The sequence below is a fragment of the Gavialis gangeticus genome, unplaced genomic scaffold (genome assembly GCF_001723915.1).
Source record: "Gavialis gangeticus isolate Ggan-Ray unplaced genomic scaffold, GavGan_comp1, whole genome shotgun sequence".
Lineage (NCBI taxonomy): Eukaryota > Metazoa > Chordata > Crocodylia > Gavialidae > Gavialis > Gavialis gangeticus.
This window is the reverse complement of record NW_017729008.1, coordinates 33,733,411-33,750,319: the sequence shown is the minus strand read 5'-3', so window position 1 is coordinate 33,750,319 and position 16,909 is coordinate 33,733,411. Positions and strand designations below refer to the sequence as shown.

The 16,909-nt window shown below is 41.1% G+C and overlaps 1 protein-coding gene across 2 annotated transcripts in view; it reads left to right on the top strand.

Annotated features, from left to right (window-relative positions):
* The window catches only part of CELF2 (CUGBP, Elav-like family member 2), a 1,030,042-nt gene that overhangs the window by 390,453 nt on the left and 622,680 nt on the right, over positions 1-16,909 (top strand). Inside the window, exon 1 of one of the 2 annotated variants that reach the window (XM_019509578.1) lies at positions 4,622-4,972. The exons of the other annotated variant lie outside the window; for it this stretch is intronic. Within the exon in view, the coding sequence (XP_019365123.1) occupies positions 4,920-4,972 (53 nt within the window). The 5' untranslated portion in view covers positions 4,622-4,919. Of the gene's footprint in view, positions 1-4,621; positions 4,973-16,909 lie in introns of those variants that run through there. 2 annotated transcript variants of the gene reach the window in all.

Genomic DNA, 16,909 nt, shown 5'->3' with positions numbered 1-16,909 from the left:
GGAGGGGAAATAGCCAGAAGAAGAGTCTTTATCAGGCAGCAGCAGACAGCAACTAAATTTGAGGCCACACTTGAATAGATAAGTTTTTGTTTCACAATAGGCTCCCTCCAAAGAGAATGGGGGCTTAATGATTAAGAAAAAAAAGAGACAGAGACCCAAGCTTCTTCTAACCTAATATTTCTTTGCATGCAGAGCACTGAGACATGGTTACGAGAGAAGAAATATGAGTGGTGGGAAGATGCTTTAAAGGGCAGGTGACCCTCACCCACACCTTTCCTTTGCTGTCTGATAACCTGTTTATCCTGATAACCTGGTTATCCTGGCTCAAATTGATTGCTTTGGCAGACTCTTTCCTTGACTCCCTCAAATACTTTTGAATGATGTGACCCCTTGCAAAAGCACTGCATAGCTGAACTACGCTGCTGCTTGCACTTGTTCTGCTGTTTGCTGTCCGACACAATTAAATACATAGCGCAACAGGTCCCTGATGAGTGAGCGCCTGGAAAAAAAAATTCATTTTGACATAAAATCAGCCTTATACACTCAGTAGCTGTCATCTTTATAATTTTTTTTTGTGATACTTTGTCCTGCACTTGACCTGCAAATGCTTGTAGCTGACTAATCTGAAACTTTCTGAGTGCTTACAGGAGATGTGGTTATCTCAGCCAGGAAAGGGGACACTATTTTGAGGTTGTTGGTTTGGGTTTTTTTCCCCTTGTGTATTTGTGCATGTGAATGTTGTATTTGGGGTTTTTAAAATCTTTTAGCACCAAAGAAACTCTTGGAAGACTTCAGCTTATTAGCAGAGAACTGCTAACCTCTTTCTGGTGCTGCATTCAATACATGTTACAACAAGGACAGACCTGAATTGCATTGACAGGTAGGCTGGGATCCTTCAGCAGGTAGAGGAAACTTTCAGCGCTGTTGCCTCCAGGCTAACTGTAGTAAATTTTACTTTGTAATATTTTACAGCTGTGATTGTCTGTTTGATGGGGAGCAAGCTGAAGTTCACTGATTTTTTTTTTCCTATTTAAAAAAAAGAATTTAAAAGGGCAAAAGATCAGACATCATAATTACGCAGGAATTTGGCTAAACGAGGGGAAAGTCCAGTAATGAGAAGCAAATTATTTTATCCAGGACTTTTTGGTCTTGTTTGTTTTTTCCTCCCTATTGTAGCTAACCATTATTATTATTATGTCAAATGCATGAGGCTGTTTTGGAAAATCCATTGCCTGTTGCAAGTTTCTCTCTGCTAAACTTAACCTTCTCATCTTATTTTTAGAAAGCTTATAGTTGCTTTTTTTCAGTGCTGGAGAGAAATTGGCTAAATGTCAGTCAGGTCAGGAGAAAGAAGGATTTGACTTTATTTCCAGAGAGGAAAAGTTTAAGAAGAAAATAATATAAATAACCTTACACAAGTCTAAATAAGAAAGGAAATATGTTTCTTGACTGTAGGGATATTTCTTTACTGTAGAGACAGTGGGAGAAGGTTATAAAATGTTCTCCAAGGGTGGGCCGGGACTTTTGCAAAAATGAGTGCGAGTAAAGCCCGAAACGTATTGACTATGTGCGACGTGAGCTAGGCTTTGTGGGCTTTGCAGATGTGGAGATTAAATTGGGCTCAGCAATTTTGGAGGGTTTATTTATACAAGTTTTGATATTGAGCCTGCAGCCTTGGACAAGTTGCTTTTCTAGGCCTCAGTTTCCTAATCTGTAAAATGGAGAGTAATGTTACTTGCCCTTCATTCAGTGTAGATGAGGCATTATGCTATGTCAGTAGTAGGACTGGAATGCTACATACATGTTCTCCGATCCTGTGGTTTGGTTCAGGCCCATCTTTTGTAAGCTATATGGCCAATAATGAATGAAATGATAAAGTTATTTATAGCCCTATAATAGGACCTGGAGTGAGACTGGTTCTCCCTTCTCCCAGCCTTAACTATATAACACTCATCTTTTATAATGTGACAAAGCCCCATGATATGATTGATACAGAAGGAAAAAAAGAAAGTCTGAGGTGATAGGATATTTTCTTCTCTCCCTCCTCAATTCTGAAACATTGCTTAGGGTGAAAAAAGTTACACTTTTTTAATCTTCGTAATGAACATGAATTAAACAGTGAGAGCCTTGTGAGGGAGTAGATATAAATGTGGTTGGGGCGGGTTTAAGTGATTTATTTGAAAGTGAGGTAAAGTGGAAAGAGTGGGAGAGGAGTATGTGCAGCCCCTATATTAGCAAGAGACTCCCAGGAAGCTCACATTCTTGCAGAGAGGAGGAAAAGAGGGAACGTGTAATTTAGCCTTTAGGTAGAATCAAAGAAACATGAATTTTCCTTCACCACAACCATGAAACAAGGTTGCCAACCCAAGGGAATATTTTCTAGATTTGCAATCTGCAAACTTTCTACTGACAACTAAACTTTTTTACTAGCATGCGTTTTACTGATATGTCTTAAATAATGTAAATGTAATTCTTCAGCCAGACCTTGCCTTGCTGCAAGATCCCAGTTAAACGGGCTAGGTTCAAATTTAGGATTTAACATTAACCACAGTAAAAAAAATAGAAGTTAGTTTGGTTGTCATTGGGGGGAAAAAGTTTCAGTATTTTTTTCTTGCGTGGGCAATCCTGTTTGACTGCAGCAAAGGTTTTACATTGTGCTGCTCCTGTACCCAGGTCCTCCTGATGCCCCGACCACATCCTGCTGCCTCATCCGACCTTACCCCACCAGCCACCCCCACCCATCCTGGAACGAACCCCCAAAAATGTCTGTCTGCAATCCAGGAATACTCTAGGCCAGTAGTTCTCAATGTTTTGCACCTTGTGTCCCACCAACCATTTTGTCAAAAAATCCTGGTCCCACCATGATAAAAACAAAACCCCACTTTTTCCAAGAAGTGTATTTTTACATTTACATGCATTTTAGTATTATAGTAATCATTAATGGAAATTTTTAAGGAAAAAAAAAAGTCCCACCTACATGATCTATACGTCCCACAGGTTGAGTAACACTGCTCTAGGCAGACAAATGGACTCTCCACAAAGCATAGAGAATGCTCCCTGCAGGGTGCTGTACTCCTGCTTGGACAGCAGGTGGTGGTGCTGTGCTCCACCTGTCCTTCAACACTGCACCAAGCTTATTGCGAACCAGGGATCTTCAATCAGATCTAACTGCTTAGAGTTTTTATAGATAGCTGAATTTTTGTATGAATTTTATCCTTAATTTTTACTAACTTATGGACAGTTGGCAGTCCTGCCATGGAAGGAAGCAACAGATTGGATTTCTAGAGGAGGGCAACTAATCATGTAAAGCACTTACATGGGTTTATTAACAAACTATCTAACCACCTCACTATCTTTAATGTGTTTATCCAAATGAGTGCCCTGTTTCCTGTGTAGACAGGTATTTGGGGGTAAATCTGGTATCTTTTATTAAACCAACTCAAATAGTTGGAAAAATTCTGCTTAGCAAGCTTTCAGGCACAAATGCCCTTCATGTTGCAGATGGAGAACTGGAGGAGAACTTGCATAAGGCATCTGTGGAGAAGCAGGGACTTTATCATGAGTCTCTCAAGTTCCAGGCTAGTCTCTTTCTCACTGGACTTTCTTGCCTTAGAAATGCAAATTGTTCCTCACTTTCCCTGAGAGTTATTTCTACTGGAGGACAGCATAATTTGGAAGGAGGAAAATGGAACAAGGGATGTCCCTCTGCTAATGCATGGTTGGGGAAATATCCACCATTTGGTCCACCTTGGCCCTTTCCAGAGGTTTGCTCTACAGTTGCACGTTCTGTCCAGTACCGACATTTTCATTAGAGGAATTCCAGTATCTCCTCCAGTGAATCAATACTGATGGGCAGGAGGGGACAATCATTTTTTTTGAACGGGAGGTGTGAAGAGGAGAAAAAATATATAGACAGACACATTCAAAAACCAACGTCAAAAACGTTTGCGCAAAAAATACAAAGAAAGCACTCATTCATATATATATTTTTAAATAGCATATTGGCCCAAAAGAGTGCTGTCAGAGTGCTGTGCACTCTAGTAATCTGAACAATGCTATACTATCTTTTTTTTAAAAATGAAAAGAAAAAAAAAGAGATTGGCTTGAAGGATTTTAAATAGACACCTTTAAGCCCTTTCAGGCTTTTATGGGGATACATTTGACTTTGAATTAAGCTTGTTCTACAAAAAAAAAGGAGCCTTGTCCAGAAACCAGGGTACTTTGAATTGGAGCTTAAGTTTATGGAGCTGTTATATTTGAGGGGAAAAAATACAAAACAAGACAAAGCCAAATTTGTAAGGTTCTGAAGTTTTTGGTTTTTGGTTTTTTTTTAAAGGGGAGAGATGTGTATGTAGAGTGGGGAGTTGTTTTAAAAAGACCCCTCTTGAAGTAGCAGAATCTAAACTATAGAAAATAAAAGCATGGGGGATGGGAAATCCTAAACAACCTTTGGAAAAAGAATATGAAAGCAAACCTAAGAGGCAGAAGAAATACCCAAAAGGAGAAGGCTGCAGTTTGCAGTAATCTGTAAATGATTGCTGGCAAAGTCTAGAGGCTTCAAGCTTGATCTGTGTTTGTTCCAAAAGAAAGCCAAGAAGGACGGTGTTAATAAAGAGAGATTTAACCGAGAGCTGTGCTTGGAATAAAGTGGGCTACAAAAAGGTCAAATTTGATCAGTTGGAGCAGATTACAAGGGCTTTAAAAGGTAGTGGTGAAGAAATGAAACTGGGACTGTGAAGCAATATAGCACAAGATTGATTTTGGGGGTGGAGAGAAGCTGGGACAAGTGCTTATCAGCTTGAGAAGTAGGAAGAGCTCTGCTGGGGCCGTTGTCATTCCCACACTGAGCAGAGTACTTGCTGCTTTTTGTGGTTAGCCTTCTCCGCAGCTTTTTTTTTTTTATCATTATTATTTATACAATGGTTTCTATAATCTCTGACTTGGATCCTCTGAAAAGCTGGAAAGTTTTAAGGTAGGCCTGTATTTTCTTCTTTTTGGTACAGTCATCTTGGTTTACCCCCCAAATTAACTGGAACTTGAGTTATAATCGAAATGTGAGCCCTGGGCTTAAGTAACAGAGGAGTTTCTGGTAATTAGATCCCTTTAAGATACAGAAAACCTTTAAGCAGATGTTTAGAGAGACTCCAGGGAGCATTTAAAATATACTTCTCCGTGTTACAGTGCAGCAAGGAAGTGCTGATCATTTTTTAAAGGGAGATTACTCTGTAAATTAAAGTTAATAGTAAGTCTAACACCAGTTGATACTGCAGCAGGATTAACTCTTTGCTTTCATTGCTTTGCTTCCAAAGGGAACATTTTAAGAAACTTTTTATTAAGCGAGAGGCGGTGCAAAAGTTGATCAGTAAGGATGGATGTTCTTGCAGGGAAAACAAATGTGCTGTTTTCTTATTTTGTGCTGTTGAACATTTCAGTGGTCTGTTGTTTCTCTAAGGCGTAGGTTTGGTCTTTGCAACTTGCTCGTGATTCTTGCTTTGCCCTATATTTAACAAAGCCAGTGACAAACAGAAAAATTGTAACTGCCACATTTCTTTTTCCTGATCTTTTTGACTTGGTGTGCAGAGGTTGGGAAAGTTTTATTTTAAAAGTCATGGCCATTTAACGGGTCCTGGTTGATGCTATTTTAGGTGTATGTTTGTTGAACTAATTGAATGATAAAACTTTGAAGAGTATTTTAGGGTAACTTCTGTTGAATGTTTTGACACCTTTACGTCTGAGTGGTGAAATCCAGGCAGTTTTAAATCCGATAAGTCTGTTCCAGTTTTCATGCCCTCTCTTAATACACAGGGTAGTACACCATACTATTACACTTGTGTGAGACTTCTCAAAGGAGTGCGCCCCATAATTTCATATGCTATCCTGTCTTTTACCTTTCTGGCATATATCTTTTCAAAAGAGTGCTGATATGTTTGGTGATGAATTTGGAAACTGCAGAATGAGTTCAAAACTTGAGCACTATTTTAATCACACTTTCTTTCTGGAAGTGTTCTCTAATACTTACAAGGTGTTAAGTGTATCTTCAGAAATGAACTTGCCACTTGTTATCTGGGTCTTAGCTAGGATGTTATATGCCTGTCTCTGGTGCGAGAACAAGCACATCCAGATACACTGTAAGTTTGTTTTGGGTCTTTCTCACCTAGGATTGTTACTTTTCAAAAAGCTCCGGTGTATTTTTCTACCAAGCTAACTGCTACAATATTAAATTACTTTTAAGCAGGAGAGAACTTTCCAAATCCACAGCAGAAATGATGATATTGGATGCAAAGTAGACATAAAATATGATAGTGTAGTTTGTGAGGTTTTTTGGGGTCGGGTTTGGAGTGAAGGGAGTAAAATCTTAAGTTACTTATGCAAGTCACTCCAAATGAATGCTAGTAAAATGTTTTTGCAACACCGCCATGTGTTTTTATATGTCACGTGAGTTACAGAAAAGCTATTTTAAGAATATAAACTCTTTGAAACATAATTTTACAACAGCTACTAAAGCTGTATTCCTATGTTAATAAAGTTAGGTGGGATTGGCTGCGCATTAAAGCTGTGGACTTCAAAGCTAATGCGTTTTGGGGTAAAGAGTGTCTGTTGTTCGAGGTGGACTGAATTGTGCCTGTCCTGGATTTTAGGATGAAGGGTTGTTGTTGTTGTTGTTGTTGTTTCGTGGGGGGGAGGAGGGAGCAGGAAATGCAGCATTTTGATGGTGGTAGAGGAAACATGTCTTAAGCTAACCAAAAAAAAAAAGCCAATTTACTAACATCCTGAGGCTGATTAATTAATAGATCAAGGGTGTATGATTAAATTAATTCATTGCACATTCTTGCAATTTATTGCATGTACATTGCATTATAATTTAAGGTCTGGGAATACCAATTACATTTTCCAAACACATAATATGCAGGCAAAGGGTTAAGAATGCATGTAGGCAAAGTGATCAGCTGATGATGAATCCAAACGTTATTTGTGTTTGAATCTTAAACAAAAGACCAAACCAAGAGAAAACATGTTACGTTCACATTTCTCTTTCTTTTAAATTTCAACCTCTTTTACTTTTTCACACCATTTTCCCATTAAAGTTTCATTCTTCCTTCCACTTAATATTTAAATTCCCTCCCTCCCATGAAACTTGTACATGACTGAGTTGGCACGTTTCTTGCAAGTTCTAGGGCCGTGATTCTCAACCAGGGTGCTGGGGCACCCTATGGTGCTGCCACATCCTTTGAAGGATGCCACAAGGTCAGAGGAGATAAGTGAGGCCTGAGTGATGCTCCAGCCCCATTGCCCATCCCCCTGTGTAAGGAATTAAGCCCTGTATTATATTAATTAGTTTTTGAAATTGGGACCACTCAATTCCCAAAAGTTTACAGAGGTGTGCCTCGAGTCCAAAAAGTTTGAGAACCACGGTCCTAGGGCATCAGAAGAGGTGGTTCTTTGGAAGAGATTTAAACGAGGTAAACGTATGTCTCCGGCCAGCTCAGATGTGGACAATAGCCATGTGTATAGGAAAAACCATATTTACATGGAAAAACAGACCAGCTAAGCATCAAGACTCAATGGGTCAGGCCAACACACATAAAGGGTGGGAAGAGCTACATCGGGGTTAGGAGGGGATATCAACAAGTGGAGGTTGAAGAGCTAATAGGGGATTTCAGAGAGGAAATAAGACAGAATAGGGGGACACCGAAGCCGTATTATGCATAACAATATTGCAGGCCCCCTTTCCCCTCACATTTTGCTGCAATATAGGCCACAGTTCTCTCTCTGTTTCAGGGCCACTCAGAAAGTGTTATATTGTTAAACTCTGATGAATGGGTGCTAATAGTTCCCAATCTCCATAGAACAACACACAGAGTCTTAGTAAGGACCATGTCCCACATTAAACTTGGGACACATTACCTGCACTTAAAATGGCAAGCATCCATGCATTCAAGCAGCAAAATACATGCTAAGTGTGACCGTGTGGTACCAACAAGATGACTTTTCATGGGAGGAGCATCCCCAGATCATATTAAGAAATGTGGTCGGCTTTTGTCAAACTGCTCCGCACCCGTAAAACATGTTCCAGACTGGCGCAGTGCCAGGGCTGGGGCAATCAGCTGATTGTCAGTCCCAGCCCTCTCACTGAGCTGGTTTGAGACTGCCCCCTGGATCCAGTGGGAGGAGGTGTTCCTCTCCCAGGTTCAGCTCCTTGTGCCTCCGTCCACCTGCAGCAGAGGCCCAGTGTGCCCAGTGTGCCGGGGCAGGCACTCCTGGCCTAGGCAGGGTTGGGCATATGGTGGTGAGGGCACAGGCTCTGTGTGTGTGGTTTGCATACTTCATAGGTAGATGTGCAAGCTGCAGCGTCCAATACTAGGTTAGGTAGGGGGCTAGGGCAGCAGGAGCCCTGCAGCTCCAACCCAATCCAGAGCAAACTGAGAACACAGTAAGAATTACCATGAGGCCGCTCAGAACACTTTCCAACTTTTAATATGGCACCATAATGCTAACTGTGATCTCAGATAAAGCATGTGCTAAGTGCTCCAGGTGACAGGGCCCTAAGAAAAACATTTCACGCCCGCACACAGAGAAAACATTGTAAATAGCAGCAGCTATTGTCTGGTATTTGCAATATTACCAGTACTTCTTGAACAGAAGCTGTTGCAATTTCAAAGTTAATACATGCCGCAGTATAAAGTATAGAGATTTACACATGCTCAGGCAGACAGCAGCACTCTTCTGAATTTCTCTCTGAGAAATACGTGAGACTGGCTCCAACTTTAGGCTTTATCTTCTCTACCATAAAAAAGTGTGTTCTTAGCTCAGATTAGCTCCAGGTAAAGTCAAGGCATTTTGTCATTTTTTCACAAGGATTAGCAAATTAATTAAATGCTTGGAGCAGGATGTGTACCACAAGTGGCATGCAGAGCCTCTTTGTGGAAGGTGGCAGATGAGGCAGGGAGCACAAAGCGGAGCAGCAGATCAGGAGGTGAGAACGGGTTGGAGTGGCACTCCGGGAACGTGCGGGGTTTAGGTTGTGGCACGCCTACGAAAAAAGGTTGGCCCCCACTGGCCTAGATGGTACCATGAATTTAACGTAGTAACTCATGCGAAAGCTACAAAGTTCCTTGATTCTTACGAGGATTTTACGGAGTTAGTGAATCCATGTTGGCTAACTTACAAACATGCTCTTTTTGTAGTGAACATGTGTAATGTAGCTGTTTTCAATCTGTCCCACAGAATTGGGCTCTTGTAGTACAGCCAAACCCACCATTCACAATTAAAATATCGGTGAGGTCTCTCCCTATGCACATTTTCCAAATGTGTTTCTAAATAGGTTTGGATTTTCATGGCTGAAGGAGTCTAAGCACTGGATTGTTATAGTTGGTGAATGAGAGAAGACATCCCAGTTTTTCATTTGTGATTACAAAACCAACAATACTGTGGAGGATTTTCTCTGGATAATAGCCAGCATATTAAGAGAAGTCTAGTTGGTGTATGGTGCTTAGTTTTAAAATAGGGAAGGAGGTTTGAAGGACAGCCTGTGCAGTTATCTATTTCAGTTTGTGGCCTGGGACTTTCCAGAGATACTTTTTAATTGCAAGTGGTGTTGTGCCATGTGTACCTGCCACATCTGTCTGTTAAAATGAGATGCCTATGGAAGTGAATAATATGCAGAGATAGTTGGACTGGATAGGGAAGTCACTTCTGATTTTACTTCTGCCTCTACATTTCAGTAGGACCAATAGAAGGGACATCAGTAGGGTGATGGAGAGGACTATTATGATTTTTGAATTAAGTGGATGGAACATTTTAGTACGTTCTGGACAATCAGCGTGGAATTACCGTTGAAAGAAATTTGTCTATAATTCCTCTTTCTCTTTAGGGTCCTCTGACCTACCCTTAAAAAGGGCCTGAGTGTAGAACACAATCCTGGAGTCTATCACTACCCTGAAAAACAGATAATGGAATTTTGGACCTCATTTTCCTTGTAATTGCCACAATATGTTTGTTAAGAGAAATAAATATGCAAGAAGACAGGGCGTATACTTCTGCTGTTAATTGAAAACACATTGAAAAAAATGCTTTCCCATTTAACCCATTTGAAAATACAGGCCCTATCAAGTTCAGAGATGCCTGTGGAGGTCATGCAAGCCAGAGCCAGTTACACAAATGATAGCAGCTGAGAGGAAGTTACAACATTTTCGCAAGCTCTCTGGGATTTTGTAAAATTAAATAAATAGAATATAGGAGCAGTGTAACACAGCCAGGTCCCTTCTGTTCTTGGGTCAGGCATGTAACACAAAGTAAAATGAAAAGTACTTGCATCAAAGGCAAAACGCAGTGCTGCTGAAGGATATTTTCTTTCTCCCATATTTAGATCCATTTCCATTTTGCGTGCTTAGTGAGTTTCTACAATTGCACCCTAATTGTACAATGAGCTATACTGGCAGTGCGATCTGAATTAGTATTTCTGTATTTGAGTTCAAGTTGTGTGCCAAGACAAGGCTCTTACAGGGTTAAATGAAAGACACAATTGAGAATTTTAAGCTATAGTACATAGATAGTGGTACACTAAGAAATGGTGTTAGGGATTCAGCAGTTAGGTGTTACCTAATTGGTGTTAGGGAGAATCCCGTCCAAGGGGTCCATTTCTTTCACAGTGCAGAATTATTCCAGATATAATGTTCTCATACTTGCTACACCAGCTTAAAATGGGATTTCTACCATTGCCTAAAGGAGACAGTTCTACAATCTTTTCAGAAGGCTTCCTGTTTTAGATCAAGGCTGAAAACGAGTTGACTGCATAACTTGTTCATTTGAGCATGCGAAATTTTATCAGGGCTATTTGGAAGTTTAGTCATGTGACTCCTATTAATACTATCCCCCACCATGGCTGTTCCACCATTTGGTTATTTCCATTGCCTAACATTAATTCATAGATCATAGTTCCATTGATTTCAGCAGCAGATCTAGCATGGAAAGAAGGGACAGCCTAGTAGTTACAGCACTCGAGTAGGACTCAGGTTTCCAATTTCCTGCTGTGCCACAGTTTTCTTCTGTGATCTTGGATGAGTACTTAATTTATGAGCTTCTCTGTTCCCCAGTTATAAAATGTGGAAAATATTTATCTTGCCTATTTAAAACATTCACGGCCAAACTACGGTTTTGCACAGCACCCTAGTACAGGAGGAACCTCGTCTTGATTTCTGCATCACTAGATGCCTACCATAATACAAATACTTCATTTTTACTTCACTGGTACCATAATTTAGACCTAATGAGATCAAGCCATCAATAGTTTATTTATAACATCTCTTCTCTCTCTTTTCTTTGGACCGAACACATGTGGAGTTTCCTAATTACATGAATTTTCCAAACTCTGCATGTTTTTCAAACCTTTTAATGAGACGTTTTTGAACCCTGTGTTCTAAAATGTCTTACCCAGAAGGGAATGCTCCAACTATGACTTCACCAATGGTGAACTGCCTGGCATGGGGTTTTTTTCTGTAAGACTTCATAATATCAATTACATGGATTTTTGTACTCTATCAACTACCTGTGGAAGCCAAGTTCCTTTCTTACATAACTGTTCTGTAAGTAATTTCCTCGCATTTTGTTTGTGTTCTGTTAAATAGTTCCTTGCTAAATACATTGCTTTCACACTTATTTCTTGTTTCTAAAGCTTCATCCTCTTTTTTCTTAAGTTGTTGCATTTTAACTATCATTGTTTATCATGCATAATTCAGTATGAATTCAGAACCTCGCACCCTCTAAAAGCCATTGGTACTGTTTTCAACTGGTCAGCATTTCCAGTTTGAGGGCAACTAAAGTTATTCAAATTTATTAAGAGCTTTGGCAGAAGCAAAAGTTTATATAAGCATTCAAATATCTAAGTGGTTCTTTTAAGATTTACTAAAACAAAATACTTATTGTTTTACATAGGATTACTTGGGGCCTTTATAAATTTTGCAAATGGCATGGCTTGGTCTGAGAATTAATTTGTATACAATTTGCATTTTGTGTGATGGGCTCAAGTCTCTAGTTCAAAGTCTCCTGCTTCTCAGGATACTGTTTGAACCACTGACTGATGGAGTATTATGGGTGGGTCTCTCTTGTTTGAAGGTATTTAACTTCACATTCCTTGGAGCTGGGATTTCAGTTAGATATTGCCACTCCTAAATGCCCCAACTACCAGATCATAGTTATTTTTACTCTCTAGCCCATGACTATTTAATATATTTTTTTTATTTTAAATTCTTCAACCAGATATATGGGAAGCAGCTAAAGAAAATTTTCATTAAGGTTTGCAAGATGCTTTGGGTACACGTGGTATCTTTTATTAGATCAGCTAAATAGTTGGGAAAAAGTTCCTTGTAAAGATCTATTTAGTTGGTCTAAAAGAAGATATCACATCTGCCCAAAGAACCTTGCCTGTCTAGGTCCTTAGACCAACATGGCAACAACTGACTACCTTTCGTTAAGGTTTGATTCTTCACCATTAGTATGAGCTGTACAATTGATTCCAATGGCAGCAGCGTCAGATGCCAATTAAAGCCAGATTTGCCCAGGCACCTTGGAAATCACCTGTTTTGCCTGCTGTTAGTGGCTAGACTTGAATGCAGTAGGATTTTGAAATATAGTTGACTCCTCCTACCACCGACCTCCTATCAGGAAATCTGGGCTTCCTCAAAACACCCACAGGTATCACATAACCTCAAACTACCCTGCAAGGTCTTAACTTCCTATCCCAGTTCTATTTCAAACTCCACCAGTTCAGTGCTATATCAGTATGCACTGTATTTTTCAAGCCTTAATCGTTTCTATGAATTGCACTTTAGGACACTGTGAAACGGGCCCTATTCGATTCAGATTCGGACTCGGCCCAAATCAGGGTCAGTGATTCAATCCGTTGATTTGAATCACTGTCCCCGATTCAATTCAGCCAAATCCAAATCTGAAAATTTGATGCTGATTCAGGGAATCAGCAATTTGGACACAGGCACAGCTTTAAAAGTTTTTTTTCTACATACCTTGAGGTAGCAGGCATGGCTTGTGATCGCCGCGGTGCTGGGGTGCATGGAACGTCCCACAGGAGGTTCTCTCCAGCGGGGAGCTCTCCAGCATACTCAGCAGCGAACCCAAAAGTGGACTGGAAGTACTTCCGATCCACTTCCGGCTTTGCTGGGGAGCGTGCTGGGGGACCCCCTGCACCCTGCTAAGCTCAGCGATTGGCCAGAGAAGGACCCCAGGTGTCCCCCCCCAGACCCAAGAGGCAACAGTTGCCGAGCTGGGGGGCACGGGGGCCCCCCCAGCGTGCTCCCGGGTCGACCAGGAAGTTGACCAAAAGTGCTTCTGTTCCACTTCCGGGTCTGCTGCCAAGCATGCTGGGGGGTCCCCTGTGTTTCTGTGGGACGCTGGATCTGCCCCACCATCTCAGGGTTCAGAGCCCCTGCTACATAGAGGTACTTAGAAAAAACATTTAAAGCTGTATCTGTGTCCAAATCGTGGAATCTGGCAGAATCTGTCCGAATCTCTCCAAATCAATATGGAGGGTTCCAAATCCATTTACAGAGATTAAAGGGTCTTCTGATTCTATTCAGATTTGGCCACCAAATTGGGCCGAATCTCCGCCAAATCGAATTGGGGACCAAAGCTTCTCACAGCCCTACTTGGTGTAACTTCTGTGTGCTTTTCTTTGGTTTGTGAGACAACATCTTTTATTAGGAGTGTAGAAAAATGAAGGGATTCCCCAGATCCCGATTCCTTTGCTGTATAAGCATGTGTCTATAATACATTGGGTTTATCATAGAATAAAGGGGTGGTACAGTTGAGATGCACCTTTTTTAAAATGCTGCGGACATTACTATAAGGCATGCTTTAGGTCAGGGCTAGCCAATCTACGGCATGCATGTCGTAAGTGGTATGGACAGCTTCTGTGTGGAACACGTGACAGATCTGGGAGGGGACAGGCAGCATAGCCATGAAGAGGGCAGGAAATAGAAAGCAAAACAGCAGATCTGGCAGGAGATGATGATCAGAGTGGCACTTGGAGGATGTAAGACTGATTTGTGGCACACTTGTCATAAAGATTAGCCCCCACTGTCCTAGACCAGCAATAGAAGATGGTATTGTCATGATCTATAGAGCTGGACAAATAAATGATTACTCCCTCTTCCACTACCCTGATTTCAGGGCCAAATTAAAAATCTGCTGTGAGGAGAAAGGCTTGGGTTGGCCTGAAATTCGATGCATTTCAGTCTTTTCCAGAATTTTAATTCTTTTATTAAATTTAGGCAAATGTCAAAATTAAAGTTTTAGACTTTTTAAAAGAAAAATGAAAATAAAATTATTTGCTAAAATAGGGTGCGTCTGCATGTCACCCTACATTGCCATACAACACGCTACATTGCCGAAGCGATCACATGAGTCTACATATGACCAGCAGCTACTTCACTGTAGCGGTGCACTTCCCCATATTAGTATGCCATTACCATGAAGTAGCGGTCAAAACTAGCCATGTGTACGGAGCAGTATGGGCAGTTCCTGTGCCGTGCTTTCGTACTTCCAAAAGAAAGTACTAAAGCATGGTGCAGTAACAACATTGCTGTAGGGCAATGTGTAGACGTGCCCACAGTTTAAAAAACAAAAAAAACCAGATTGTTTTGGCCAACCTAAATCTACCTTTCTCTACAAGTAGTATGTTTGTACTGCAAATTTAAGATAGATCTGATGCTTTTAGGCCCTTCTTGTTCATGATTTATGTACCTCAGTATCTCCACATGTAGATAGAAAATAGATGTATTTCAAATAAAGTCAGTATGGTTACTTTCACTGAGAAACTAGGGACAGTCATTACATATAAACCAGTTTAAGTGATTGGGAACCAGTTTAAACAGAAGTTCAATGCACATAAACCAGTTTCGAAATGTCCGAAACGGGTTTAAGACAGACCTGGATAAATGTAGTGTTAAACTTAACTGATTTAGGTTAAACTAGTCTGTCAAAACTTATGTCCCTGGACTCAGGTTAACTCTCAGTCCCCCAGCATCCCAGCTTGCTTTGTATCTCCACTGCAAACTCCCCCTCACAGGGTAAGCAGGCTAGCCTTAGCCCAAGCTGACTGCTCCAGCTGAGCGGACCGGCCCTGCCCCTGGGCTGTTACAAAGCTGAGGCAGCAAAGCCTCGTCCTCCCTACCTGTGCTTGTCAGCTTGGTAGGGCAGGGGCGGGAGTGGGGGGACTGACCTCCTGCACCCCCCAGCCCTGACCCCAGTCCCTCCCTTGTCCTGTGTGAGTCTGATGTGCATATGGGAGGGGGAACAGTCCCTCCAGCCCGTGGCCAGCCCAGATCCCCACGCCTCAGTGGGGATTCCTGCACCCCTGGCAAGGTTCCCTGAGACCTGCTGCCAATGCAGAGGGGGAGTTGCCCCCTTCCACCTATCAGCATCATCTGGTGACAGCCTAGCCCCGCCCTTACAGGCTTGTGGGAAGGGAGTGGGGAGAAGAGTCCCTCCGGCTTCCGATCTGGGCCACTGCAGGCATCTGGCTGCTTTTCTGGATTCAAAAGTGAATGTAAATTCACTTCTTTATTGGTTCAATCTATAGAGTTTAGAGAAACCCATGCAGATTGAATTGATTCAGCCTCAGGCTTTTTAGACTGTCTGTACTTAGCTTAAATAGGTGGTGGGTAGTATACTCATGTGCATCCTTTAAAAGGTGTAATTTTGAGATGCCAGCTTTGTTTTTGCTCCACCCTAGCATTGGGCCTACACAGGGGAAACGTTGATGTTTCAGGAGATAGTAGTTCTTCCACAGTCAGTTTTAAATCAATACCTATGTATATTGCTAAGGATGCTGTCTTTCAGCTCAGATGCAAAATTGAGGTCCCGCAGGTGGAATATTACAGATCTACAAGTGAATAGATTTGCTGGCTCTGAAAAGGAGTTAGGTTTTGCAGAAACACATGCATCACAGCTGACAACATGTGTTTAGATGCTGAATATTAATCATCAGCTGTCCTGTCATCTTTAATCTTTAAGAATCTTTTTATCTGTTTAGATAGTGCCTGCTTGTTGGAAAGTGAGATGGTTGCCCAAGGAACTCTGCAGGAAAAGCTTTTGGAAGTAAAAACGTCGTCTAAGAGAATGATCGTACCACCTAAAAAAGACTTGAATTTTAGATCAGAGAGATTTATCTATCTTTAACTGTTAAGATGGCCATTGAATCAGTTTTGACGGAAAGATTTAATTTTGATTGAAATGGTGACTGTAACCATGTTCATATCATTGTAGGGACAAAGTACTTAAGATGATAATGTAACTGTACATCTTTCCTTTCCACTTTCTAAAAAAAAAAAAAACAAAAAAAACAAAAAGAGCAGAACACATCGACTAAGGAACTTTTATATAGCCAGGGGATTAGTAAGGGACTTTAAGGTTAAGGGTCATTCTTGTGTTTGGCAGTTCCTCTGTGTATGTAGCATGACAAGCTTGTGCAAAAAAACCCAAAACTATTTATGATGTGTGTGTCACCACGCTATTGTGCTTTTCATGGAACACATTTTGCAGAAGAGATGTACCGGACGAAGGCAGCTCTCCGTAATTGTATTCCATCAATGATATCGAGATCTCCCCACCCTTCTGAATTTTTAATATGGTGAGGCTAACTTCACTTTTGATTGGAGACCTTCGCACTGCTCTGTTCTGAACAAGCTGCTGCAGTTCAGACAGAGGGGGCTTCCGGCCTTTGGGTTAATATAGCTTGTAGTGGGCAAAAGTCCCTTGAAGAAGAAAAGCTGTGTAAATGAACCTCATTATATATCTTAAGGTTTGATTTACTCCAGATTTTCAGTGACGTGGGGTTGTCAAGCATTTCCTGTTCAGCCTGGACCTGCCCTCGTTGTCTTTTTTTTTTTTTTTCTTT